Raw genomic sequence first — 13073 nt, forward strand, 5'->3', positions numbered from 1 at the left:
GAAAAGCAACATTTTACTTGTAGTTTGATCTGTTGCACGGTACGCGTTACTCTGATCGGTGTATAATCACGGGCCTGATATAATACGCAGCCTTTTGCAAGGTTAATTCCTTTCTTGCAGTTGTAATGTTAGTGTTTTGTTGCTTCATTGAAGCTTTTTGGACTTTGATTGCAAGCATTCTCTTGCTCTGCAGCCACAGTCTGCTAGAGTACAGTTGATTGATTGCTCCTGGTAGTTAGACCAATAAAAATAAAGTCTTACTTGGGGGGGAAACCCTGCACCTGTGACACCTATAGTCTTTTTCTTGCAGTAAAGGTGGTGGTCTCACTTTTCAGGTGCCCCTTCCAGCAGTCACATGCCACCGGCTAAACGTAACCCACTCCCACCAGCCTGGCAAGAACCTACTAATGTGACCCCTCGCCGCCTCTGTTGACCATCCCACTTGACCATGGGATGTGGCACCTCTGTCGCCACGGAAACGCAAGTGAAAAGAGTTGTAGCAGGTGAAGACTTGTGCACACGCATGATTATGATTATTATTATTATTATGGGTACCTCCAATCCACCCAGGACTGACTCGTGATGTTCTTTTTCTGTCACCTGGAACGTCGTCATCCTCGAGAAAGGTGTGAAGAAACACACAGCGGCATCAAATTAGAGCCGTTATGTTGGTACACCTGGTCTGTGGGCAGAGGAGCTGAACACAAATAGACCATAAGTGTTAGATGCTAATTGGAGCTGAGGGGTAATGATTATCAAAAACCTAATAAACCAGAACATGGTGTTAAACCTATTTCTGCCTGAAATACAGCGAAGCCATTTTCAAAACCTGAAACTTAATAAATTAATTGATTTGTCAATCATCACAAAGCCAAACATTGATTCAGTTTAATGTATGATTATTATTTTTGACTAATAAGTCATGAGAGTAACCATTAGTTTCACTCCCATTAACCTTGACATGATGTATAATGGATGATGTTGTGCATCTCACAACATTATTAGGAAGTGCTCCTCGAGTAGTCATGGCGCCACTAGTACGGTTTATTATTTTTACTCATCTGTCACACCGTGTAGCACATCCTTGATAATTAATATTTGCCGTCGTACATTTTCCTTCCTCCTTGTTGTCGACGCGCGCAGATGTTTGACAGATCGTTCTCTCCGTTCTTTGCAGCCTGTCTTCCCTCCTCCTTTTAATGAGTGCCGTTACTCCCAAGCTTGTTTAATTTGCTTAGTTTTTTCCAGTCCCACTGTTGCACATGACCTCCCCTGTGTCTTGTTATCTCTCTTAATGTGTGTGCGTGGCGGCGTGTGTGTTCCCTTGCACATCATTTTATGAAATTACTAGTTTCTTCTGCTGAATTGTGTTATTTCCTTCTCACAGATGAGACCGTTAAGACTCCCAGCCCGGCTCTGAGTAAGTCCCTGCTCATATCGGTTGGTGACGTATGTGATATACACCAGTCAGCCACAACATTAAAACCACTTACAGGAAAATTTAAATAACATTGACCATCTTGTGACCTAGACCAGACCAGGCACCCCCACCCCACAGCAATGACACTCCTGACATCCCGAGCTGGATGCAGCCTGACACAGGCAAGGTGTTGACCTGGCCTCCAGATTCACTAGATCTCAAACTGATCAAATATCTGTGGGATGATCCCTCAACCCATAGGACCTAAAGGCCCCCACTGACAGCATTCTGTTGCCAGACACCACAGGACACCCTCAGAAGGCCCATATCCATTCTCTGATGAGTCACAAGTGTTTTGGAGTCACAAGGGAGACCTACAAAATATTAGGAATGTGGTCATAATGTTATGTCTGATTAATGTATGTGCATGCATCTCCATGTATATCTTGAGTTCAGATTTTAAAGCATATTTAAGAGACATGTCTGTGACTTTTGTAGAGTTTGAAAGCTGTGATGTGGCCAGACATGGTAAATCACATCTGTAAACAACACATAACCGCTGGCGTTTATCTGTAGCTATGAAGGCAGCTGTTCTGATCCAGCGTTGGTACCGGCGCTACATGGCCCGCCTTGAGATGAGGCGCAGGTACACCTGGAACATCTTTCAGTCCATCGAATACGCCGGAGAACAGGACCAGCTACAGGTGTCCCTCAGCAGAGGAGTTTTCTTTTTCTTCAGACACATACGGTTTGTATGTCTCATCCTAAGGCTTAAACATTTATTTATTTTTTAAATCTTCCTTTGCTCAGCTCTCCAGCTTCTTCAGTTTCATGCTGGACAACTTCACTCAGCTGAATGGAAACGGGCCAGGTAAGGAATCAAAATGCTCTTGTATAGTGTTACATGTGTTTAAAACTAGGGTTTGAAAATTGGAAATGTTAAAGGTAATAAAAGTAAAGCATAATTATATAATAGTGCATCCATGTAGATGTGAGGGGACATGTTTCCAATGAATGCAGGTGCTACAGAGTTATTGTTTGTCTCTGTGTTTAAAGAGTTTTGGCTTCTCCTAGAAGTTATTTGAACTATTTTGCATTAATTCATATACACTATATTACCAAAAGTATTCGCTCACCCATTCAAATGATCAGAATCAGGTGTTCTAATCACTTGGCCTGGCCCCAGGTGTATAAATTCAAGCACTCAGGCATGCAGACTGTGAAACAAGACATTTGTGAAAGAATGGGCCGCTCTCAGGAGCTCAGTGAATTCCAGCGTGGAACTGTCATAGGATGCCACTTGTGCAACAAATCCAGTCGTGAAATTTCCTCGCTCCTAAATATTCCACAGTCAACTGTCAGCTCTATTATAACAAAATGGAAGCGTTTGGGAAAAACAGCAACTCAGCCACGAAGTGGTAGGCCACGTAAAGTGACGGAGAGGGGTCAGCGGATGCTGAAGCGCATAGTGCAAAGAGGTCGCCGACTTTCTGCACAGTCAATTGCTACAGAGCTACAAACTTCATGTGACCTTCAGATTAGCCCAAGTACAGTACGCAGAGAGCTTCATGGAATGGGTTTCCATGGCCGAGCAGCTGCAGCCAAGCCACACATCACCAAGTGCAATGCAAGGCGTCGGATGCAATGGTGTAAAGCACGCCGCCACTGGCCTCTAGAGCAGTGGAGACGCGTTCTCTGGAGTGATGAATCACGCTTTTCCATCTGGCAATCTGATGGACGAGTCTGGGTTTGGAGGTTGCCAGGAGAACGGTACATTTCAGATTGCATTGTGCCAACTGTGAAATTTGGTGGAGGAGGAATTATGGTATGGGGTTGTTTTTCAGGAGCTGGGCTTGGCCCCTTAGTTCCAGTGAAAGGAACATTGAATGCTTCAGGATACCAAAACATTTTGGACAATTCCATGCTCCCAACCTTGTGGGAACAGTTTGGAGCGGGCCCCTTCCTCTTCCAACATGACTGTGCACCAGTGCACAAAGCAAGGTCCATAAAGACGTGGATGACGGAGTCTGGTGTGGATGAACTTGACTGGCCTGCACAGAGTCCTGACCTGAACCCGATAGAACACCTTTGGGATGAATTAGAGCGGAGACTGAGAGCCAGGCCTTCTCGACCAACATCAGTGTGTGACCTCACCAATGCGCTTTTGGAAGAATGGTCAAAAATTCCTATAAACACTCTCCTCAACCTTGTGGACAGTCTTCCCAGAAGAGTTGAAGCTGTAATAGCTGCAAAAGGTGGACCGACATCATATTGAATTCTATGAGTTAGGAATGGGATGGCACTTCAGTTCATAGAATGAGTAAAGGCAGGTGAGCGAATACTTTTGGTAATATAGTGTATCTATTTTTTTTAGCTTTATTTGGTGTGAAGGTGCCTGACTGTAAATACAGATGATGGTGTTTAATAGCTGTTGGTATTCTGACATAAATGTCCCTGTATTTTGGTCCAGATCACAAAACCCATTCCGTATACCCTGTTGCTTGGCAACAGCTGTGAATGTGGAGGCCAATGTGTTGGTGTGTTGCACTCACACAGCTGTGGCTGAAGTGTGTATTGACCCACTCATCCAGCTAAAAAGCATAATGCTTCATTGACAAGCTAATCCTCGGGTCAGCCCTTATTGCTTATCATCTCCCGAACGTCCTCTTCATGGGATTTACGTCGAGTCGACATACAGAGGGCTGATTGATGCAAAGAGGCTCTGTCCTCTGTATTTACGTGTGACACAGAACTGATGACATTCAATAGACACAAATTAGACAATAGACGTACAAAAGAGAAGCGGGCCTGTAGGTAAATGTCCGTTCCTGCCTTGTTTTGTTTGTTCGCATAAATTAGAGGCCATCGGTTTTTGATTAGCATATTGGAGTGGGCTTTATAATACAACTCGGGGAGGTCGCGCAGAGCAGAATGCAATGTTGTGTGAGGCTGTTCATTATAAGAAACTACAAATGACAATTTGTATACGGATATATTTTATTCCATATGTAGTAGTTACTCCGCAGACCTGGAGCTCCTGTTTAAAGAGTCAGTCCAACACATCATCTTCATTAGGCCTGAAAGAACGCAGTATTTAATGTTTTTAGTGTTGCTTGTACTTGAAATATCAGCGTTTGGTAGTCTGAATAACCTCAGACCCTCAATTCGAGTGAGAGTGACCACTTTTCTTACATCACTGTGTCTGATGTTGGAGATCTATGAGAAGGGCTAGGTCATCATAATACAGGATGGACACCATTTGTGAGCTAAATACTAAACTAAATACAGACATCCCGGTCTATCTGTGTTAATCTCCAATGTACACCGGTCAGGTCAAAACATTATGACCACCTTCCTGATATTGTGTAGGTCTCCCTTGTGCCTTCAAAACAGTTGTGATGTCATCCATATGAATGAATGACAGGTCCAAAAGTTTCCAAGCAGAACAGTGAATTGTCACAAGATGGTTGATGTTATTTAATTCTCCTGTCAGTGGTCATAATGTTATGGCTTACTAGTGTATTTTGCTTTGTAGAATGCTATAGTAGAACATGTTTAAGGCAGAAAGGTTGTTGTGCATCATTCTGCCTTGAACAATGTACGACTGTATGCTTGTGGGCCTTTAGTTTTTATTTTAAGCTAATTTGACAAGTGCAAACGAGTCATTATATTCCCCGCTCCACACACTGTGTCCTTTAGATTTGATCTCCCAGCTGCTGGACCCCGTGGTCGACCCCTGGTTGGACAGAGAGACCTGCTACAACCTGATCCCCGTCCCAGAGTCTTACACCGGTCCCCGAATATCCTTTCCTCTCTCCATCTCCGATACAAACGCTCTCCTGAGTGCGTTTAAGGAGCAGCAGGTACCAGATATTAGCCTTTTGGACTTTCTCACTCTCACGTGTCATATTTAGGTTTTAGGGACTGATTGCTTCTCTCCCATGCAGCCTCTACACGCCAGATACGTTCTGCAGCTGCTGTTCGAGACCAAAAAGCTCCTCAAACAGATGCCGAACATCATTCACTTGTCAACATCCTACACAAAAGAGATCACTATATGTGGTGGGTGGACATTATAACGTTTTGCTGCTGTTACACTTCATCCTGTGCCCCTTCTACTTTGACACTGGGCCTGTGAATAAATGAATGACCTGCGTACTGGTTAAATGATCGTTGATGTCTCTCAGTGTGTGTTTTTGAAGGCAGTAGTTTGTATCTTAATGGCAGCTTTCCAAGAAAGGAGGGTCTTGTTTATTTGCACAATGATCAGGCCCTTGACTCTGCTTACACAGCTGCCTCCTACTACAGAGTTGCATCTCATTAAACTCAAGAATACTCGTGACTAAAACAAACACACACACACTGATTGCCACGGTGGAGCAATACACCGTCCAGTTTTCATATGATTAAGGGGTTTCAGGGATCAAAGAAGCTACTGATGATGATTTCTAATCTTCCATTGCTGTGATATTCCTTTTGGCACAGGCGATCTGCACGGACGACTTGATGACTTACTGCTTATATTTTATAAGGTACGTTGTTGTTTCTACAATCACTTAAGCAAGCTGTTTCATGCACATACATACAAGAATCTGAAAAAAAGGTTTTAAACTAGCACGTGTGCACCACACTCAAAGCTAAATATCAGATTTTACTGCCTGTTGCTTTTGTTTCAGAACGGCCTTCCCTCGGCGGAGACACCGTACGTGTTCAACGGGGACTTTGTGGACCGTGGGAAAAAGTCAGTTGAAGTGGTCGTCCTTCTGTTCGCCTACCTTCTGCTTTACCCCGACTACATGCACCTGAACCGAGGAAACCACGAAGACCATATAATGAACCTCAGGTAAGCAGGAAGAAGAAGAAAAATGATCTTATAGATCCACAAACCCAAAATATGAACATGGAATCAGAATGACAATATTTACTGTGGTGGCTGTACTTTTCTTTTTCATTTTTAGATATGGGTTCACAAAAGAAGTCATGCAGAAGTATAAGGTACAGTAAATTGTCGTCATTCTGCTGTTTTGTTGCACACTCTTCAGACTGGTGTAAATCTGACCAATAGCTGCAAAATTAATTCCTTTATTTGTATTACTGTGTGTGACTGCCTGCAGACTCACGGTCGTGAGATCCTCCAACTATTTCAGGACGTTTTCAGCCTTCTACCCGTCGCAACGGTAATTGATGGAAAGATCCTGATTGTTCACGGAGGGATTTCAGACCAAACTGACCTGGACTTCCTCAGTTCCATAGAGAGGCACAAGGTCAGTGGAAGCAAGCAGACAATCTCCATCAAGGCTCTTTTTGCAGCAGTGGCAGATTATGGCCAGAAAAAACATGTTTTTAAACACTGACGGCCACGAAACATGAATGTAGTTGTTATGGCTTCAGATTAGTTTGTATGTCATATACACAGATCAGCCACAACATTAAAACCACTGACAGGAGAAGTAAATAACATTTACCATCTTGTGACAATGCAGTGTTCTGCTGGGAAACTTTAGGACCTGGCATTCATTCATGTGGATGTTACTTACACATGTAGCACCCACCTAGACCAGACCAGGCACCCCCACCCCATAGCAATGACACTCCTTGATGGTAGCAGACATCCCCAGCAGGATACAGCCTGACACAGGAACACACACAAAAACGCTTTAGGAACAACTCAAAAAAATTTGGAGGCCAGGTCAAGTGTCTGTAGGATGCATCGGAACAAGCCTGATCCATAGAGGCCCCTCCCCTCAACCCATAGAAGCCAAAGGCCCCTGCTTGAGATCATGGTTGGGAGAAAATGCACATATAAAAGGCAAAATGTGGATCTTAACGTCACATTTTTTCCTTTTAGAGAATTCGTCTTTAAAAAGTTAAGAATTGGCATTTGCAGAACACTAAGGGATAATATACTGTACATTACCCTGTTCTCACTTTATTTTTGTCTTCCCTTCTCTGATCTTCAAGGTGAAATCTGCACTGAGGTTTCCCAGGCGGAGTTTGGAGCAGCTGGACATCGGTCAATCCTACAGACAACCAAAGACCAAGAGGATGAGATCCACAGATGGTTCTCGTCCCAGCAGCAGTCACAGCAGCCACAGCAGGAACCAAAGAACCCCCAACCCGAGGTCTGACAGCACCACGCGGACATTTGCAGATGCCCGTGTACAATTTTGTGAGGAAACCATCTCTTTTTTTATTTGTTTTCTGTAGAAAGAGGCGCTGTGGGCTCAGCCGCCAAGACAGCGCCGCCTCCACGTCGTCTTCCTCCTCATCGTCCTCGTCCTCCTCTTCGCTCTGCTCACCTCGGACTCCGTCCTGCCTCTCGCCTCGTCCGTGCCCGTCTTCTCCCAGCATGCCTTACTCCGTCAACATCCTTCAAGTGCCTTTCCTGGACTCTTTGTCCTCTGTTCCCCTTCCGCCACCTCCGCAGCATGAACAGGAATGGAAACAGGTCAGAAGAGTGCATTTAGTGGAAACTCTGCCCTATTCTAACACGTCCTCTTTCAGCACAGTGGTCTGCTTTTCTCTCCAGCAGATAGTGGACGTGTTGTGGAGTGACCCCAAGACCCAAGACGGCTGCACTCCCAACACATTCAGAGGCGGAGGCTGCTACTTCGGCCCCGATGTCACCCAGAAACTGCTGCTCCAACACGGACTCCAGCTGCTCATCCGCTCCCATGAGTGCAAACAGGAGGGATATGAGCTCTGTCATAACGGACAGGTAGACGGGATGCATTGAAATGAATGAAAATTGGCCAAAGGTCTTAACACGTTTGCGTCTGGAGAGATAAATTTGTGTGAATGTGTAGGTAATCACCATCTTCTCCGCGTCAAACTATTACGAGGAGGGAAGCAACCGCGGCGCTTACATCAAAGTGGGCAGAGAACTCGTCCCTCGCTTCTACCAGTACCAAGTCAGCCGCACAACTCGCAAACTTACCCTGACACAGAGGTACAGCATGAGTCTGCTGCATGTGTTTGTGTAAAACAGAGCCATACGGTATTGCTGGAACATTTAGTCGGTTGATGACATGGTCTCCTTTACCTTTGTGTATGCAGAGTACGAGCTGCCGAAGGCTCCGCTCTCAGGGCCTTAAAGGAGAAGCTGTTTGCCCATCGCTCTGAGCTGATGACGGGCTTCCAGCAGTACGACCAGAATTACACCGGTGCTCTCTTCTCAGTCTATTCCCTTTGTTTATAAGCATGCATTTATAGACTGGCACCACTTCACTGCACTCATTATGTAATAGTTATTGAATTAATTTACTTACACTGATCAGGCATAACATTATGACATTCCTAATATTATGTAGGTCTCCCTTGTACCTCCAAAACAGTTGTGACTCATCAGAGAATGGACATGGGTCTTCTGAGGGTGTCCTGTGGTGTCTGGCAACAGAATGTTGTTAGTGGGGGCCTTTGGGTCCTATGGGTTGAGGGGAGGGGCCTATGTGGATCATCCCACAGATACTTGATCAGTTTCATCTAGTGTTTTTTGTGTGTGTGCCTGTGTCAGGCTTCATCCTGCTGGGGATGGCTGCTGCCATCAAGGAGTGTCATTGCTATGGGGTGGGGGTGCCTGGTCTGGTCTAGGTGGGTGCTACATGTCTAAGTAACATCCACATGAATGAATGCCAGGTCCAAAAATTTCCCCGCAGAACATTGAATTGTCACAAGATGGTCAATGTTATTCACTTCTCCTGTCAGTGGTCATAATGTTGTGGCTGATCGGTGTATATGCTTGGCTTCTGCAAGTTTTCTGCACTTTTATTGCTTCATGTCATAAGTCATAAGTTTATGTTTGTTTGTTTTTTTCAGGTAGTGTGTCAGTCAGCGAATGGGCTCAGGTGTTGGAGTCTGTTCTGAGACTGGACCTTCCATGGAGAACGCTTCGTCCACACTTGGCCCGCCTAGCACCAGATGGCAGCGTGGAGTATCAGTCGTGCTTCGAGGACATGGGGCCGGGAATTCCTCTGCCACAGGTACTCGAGTACTTTTCCAAAGACGAGAGGGACACAGGGGGAAGCCTTTTACTTCTGTGTTTGATATTGATAATAGGGAATTTGTGAGAGACGTGTGAGAAGTAATGCAGAAGTTTTCTCCTTCAGCAGCAGCACTCTGCGTAACAAAACTGCAATGAATTTAAAGAACGGGTATTTGGTGCTGATTGACTTGGAGAACACAGGCGAGAGAGTGAAGTGATTTTGACATCCCGGGAAAATAAAAATGACGAGAGAGTTGAACAGCAGAAATGGCCCAGTAGAGAGGAATAGAGACAGAACATGTGAAGAGATTTTCCTTATTGATTAAACTCTGTTGTGTCCAGGAATCCACAACAAATTGTGCACAAAGGTTTGAATTTATCTGAGTCTTGTGAATATGGAGAAGCACCAGGTTTATTTAGCGTTGAACATAATGATGCATGCCTGTGAGAGCAGTGCACACGTTAATTTCAGCCTATTTAATACACAACTTGTGCACAAATTTACAATATCACAAACGTTCATTCACTCCTGCAAACATCATGTTAAAGTCTGGTCTGATTGTTGCTGTATTGAATTTATTTTGTATTTTTTTACGCAAAGATTTTTTTTCCCATCTCGCCCTTTCTGACTTTAAACTACATGTTGGGCTACATCCAGACTATTTACAGCTTTGAGATACTAATTCCATCCTAAACACTGTTCTTTAATATGAGTACACTTTAGTGCTGAAATATCTGATGCAGTACTTTTACTTTTCAGGATCAAATCTTTCCTGCTGCTGCTGATTTATATTCTTACTGTAGGGTTTCTAAATAAGCTTTAGGCATGTCCTTGCACTGTAGGCTACATATATGGTCATGAGAACTCACCTGATGACATTTATTATTTATATCTATGTTTCTATGTATTGTATTGTACTGTTTTGTGGTATGAATTTGGTTGCTGCAAATCAAATTGCCCAAATTGGGACAATAAAGACTTTCTAATCTAATCTGATGTAATCTATTGCTCATACATTGAGTGTGATTGTTTACTGTCACTTTTCTCCTCTTAGGTCACTCCAAACTTGGCTGAAACTCTGTTCAGATACAGGACAGACATTGAGATAATATTCAACATTATAGACAAAGACCATTCAGGTAAATAAATAAAAGTAATAAAGAAATAATGTCTTTGAAGATCATTTTAAAACTAATTCAGATTGTAGTCCTGATAATTAAGCCTACAGGACGATGTTTGCCGTTTTAAGGTCTAATCTCCATCGAGGAGTTTCGTCACACCTGGCGCCTTTTCACCACTCACCTGGGGGTCGCCATCGATGACAGGGCCATCGACGACCTGGCCCGGAGTATTGACTTCAACAAGGACGGCAGCATCGACTTCACCGAGTTTCTAGAGGCCTTCAGGGTGGTACACAAACTGGACGGCAAGGATCAGCAGCTCGGTGAAAAGATGGACGGAGAGAAGTATTCATGAAGGGGACAAGTATGAGTATTTAACTGTGGAAGTTTAGCCCATACTGGGTGGGCTAAATGGACTGGGGTTTTCAGCTCATTGTGAATCATCTTGACAACTACTGGATGGAAGGACTGTGCTGGCAGAAGACAGATGTCATGAGCATGGAGATGAACACAAATCCACACAATCGGCCAAGTAACGATACGCTAGAAAAAGCTTATCCATAATAATCTGAAACAGGCCTCAAGGCTTTAGGTGCAGTTTTAAGTGTCGATATTGCTTCTCACAGCTGCAAACGTTGTCGTTGCAAATATATCTGGATTAGTTCTTTAATCCAACACAAATCTTCTCTCATTAATTATGCTTTTATGATATAAACGGTTTCCATTATAGAATTTTTAGCACTAAGGTCAAAAAGGTGTTGTACTGGACCACATTATATCCAGAGCTGTTCTGCTCCATCTTGTCATTAATAGATTTTTTTTTAGTTTACACATTTCTGACAATCCCAGCAAAAACTGCACAACATAAAATTCATGAAAGTATGAAATAGACTTGTTTTATTGGTTTGCAGTTAGCCTGCAAATTTTGTTTATATGTAGTTTTACAAGTATTAATGACTGAAAGCTCCACCATTAGAAAAAAATAAATTGTATCACGCTGCGGCTAAAGTATGAATTTTAGCTGTTTTGTGCTCAACTGTTTACCGAAAAGAAATAAAACGGCTTTCTTTCAAAAACAAACTATTCAGTGTATTTTTAGAGTGTGTGTTTGTGTTTCAGTGTGGGTTCTGCCTCACTCCTGCATCCTGTCTGCAATAATTACAAAAACGTGAGAGCAGTTAAACGGGCCCAGGCGTCCTGACACCCAGAGTAAGTAATGGGTTCAGATTTTACTGAAGCTGTCGACACGTGCACACGGTAAGAGACAAACCGGGAGGTATGTGGAATGCCAAGGAGTGTCGCTTTATATCTCCACCTGAAATAAAATTGGTATTTACAGGCAAAAAGAGCATCTCCGCTGAATCCTGCTCATCCATCTGTCAGAGTGTTTAATCTATCCACCACCTTACTCCCTCCTCCTCCTCCCTAACTTCCTCCCATATGCCTCCCTCTGTAGTAATCTCCTCCCCTCGGTTTAAAGTTTGTCATAATCTACTCACTTTCTCTGCGTAAACCGCCCGTCCTCTCCAAAAACTTAAGAGGTACCTCAGCTCTGACTTTCATCCTGAGCACACATTCAGACGGGAGCTTGGATGGAGATCCTGGCAGCACTGGTTACTCTGGTCTGGTATCAGGCTTCAGGTAAGTTGTGTATTTTTTTTAAAAGAAGCTGTGGTTTTTTTAGAATTCACTCAAAGGCGTCCAAACTGTCTGCAGTGTGTGGAGGCGAGGGGTGCAGTGGGTTTAGGCACCTGGACAACGGCCAGACGTTCTTCCGTTACGGTGGGCTGCTGGTGATCTTCCGCTGTCATCCTGGCTACAAGCTCCACGGATATAAAACCAACAGCTGTGTGTCTGGACACTGGTCCCGCGACCTGCCTGTCTGTGTTGGTGAGGAGCTTCATTCAGCAGCGTGTACCGTAAACCTCTTATTACAGGATGTCGACTTCTGTTTTCGCGTTCTGATGAATTTAAACTTCTGTGAGGACAAAAGCAAAAAACAAGAACAACACATTTAACTCACTTTTTATGATCTTCTCTCCTCTCTCAGGTTCTGGGTGCCCTCACCCGGGGCCCCTCAGCCACGGGATGAGCAGCATGAATGAGGACGGCTCCTGGGCAGGGTTCAGCTGTGACAGTGGCTTTCGGTTACATGGGCCCTCAATGTTATACTGTAAGGGCCACACCTGGAATGGCACAAAGCCTGTATGCAAAGGTGAGTGAGTCTAAAAATATAATTTACAGTAAGATGCTGCACATGTTTTAGAGAGTAGCAATGCCACTGAGTTTTTGTAGATATTGTGTATTGCTCTATTTTTTGTTCTTTAAAAATGTCTTGTTTTGCACGAAACTGTGTTGTACAGTTTAATCACCAAGGGCTCAGCTTGACCAGTGGGTTCCAACCCTGTGAAACCTGTGAAACTAATGAAATAACAGTAGGAAAGACAAAAAAAGTGATTATAGGACCTTTAAGAAAATTAAGACTAAAATATTGATAGCCTTTTTCACATATAATGTGTGTTTTGTATCATATTTGATATATCGGTATTT

The 13073-nt window shown here is 43.8% G+C and overlaps 1 protein-coding gene across 2 annotated transcripts; it reads left to right on the top strand.

Annotated features, from left to right (window-relative positions):
- Positions 1-448: 448 nt before the first annotated feature.
- On the top strand, positions 449-11533 carry ppef1 (protein phosphatase, EF-hand calcium binding domain 1; the record flags this gene model as incomplete). 2 transcript variants are annotated; one of them, XM_084542010.1, is made up of 18 exons in its annotated part: positions 449-503; positions 1388-1420; positions 1997-2124; positions 2231-2291; positions 5120-5283; positions 5368-5482; positions 5906-5952; positions 6097-6263; positions 6379-6415; positions 6535-6684; positions 7382-7542; positions 7628-7868; positions 7953-8138; positions 8227-8369; positions 8477-8583; positions 9236-9399; positions 10457-10541; positions 10652-11533. In XM_084542010.1, 18 exons carry the CDS (start codon positions 449-451, stop codon positions 10876-10878), a joined length of 2271 nt encoding a protein of 756 aa, XP_084398136.1. In that variant the 3' UTR covers positions 10879-11533. The 2 variants fall into 2 exon arrangements, with proteins under 2 accessions (XP_084398136.1, XP_084398137.1); XM_084542011.1 differs by lacking the exons at positions 449-503; positions 1388-1420 and having other exon boundaries at positions 1965-2124; positions 7628-7877.
- Positions 11534-13073: the final 1540 nt, after the last annotated feature.

Source organism: Chelon labrosus (assembly GCF_963514085.1).
Source record: "Chelon labrosus genome assembly, chromosome: 3".
NCBI classification, from domain to species: domain Eukaryota; kingdom Metazoa; phylum Chordata; class Actinopteri; order Mugiliformes; family Mugilidae; genus Chelon; species Chelon labrosus.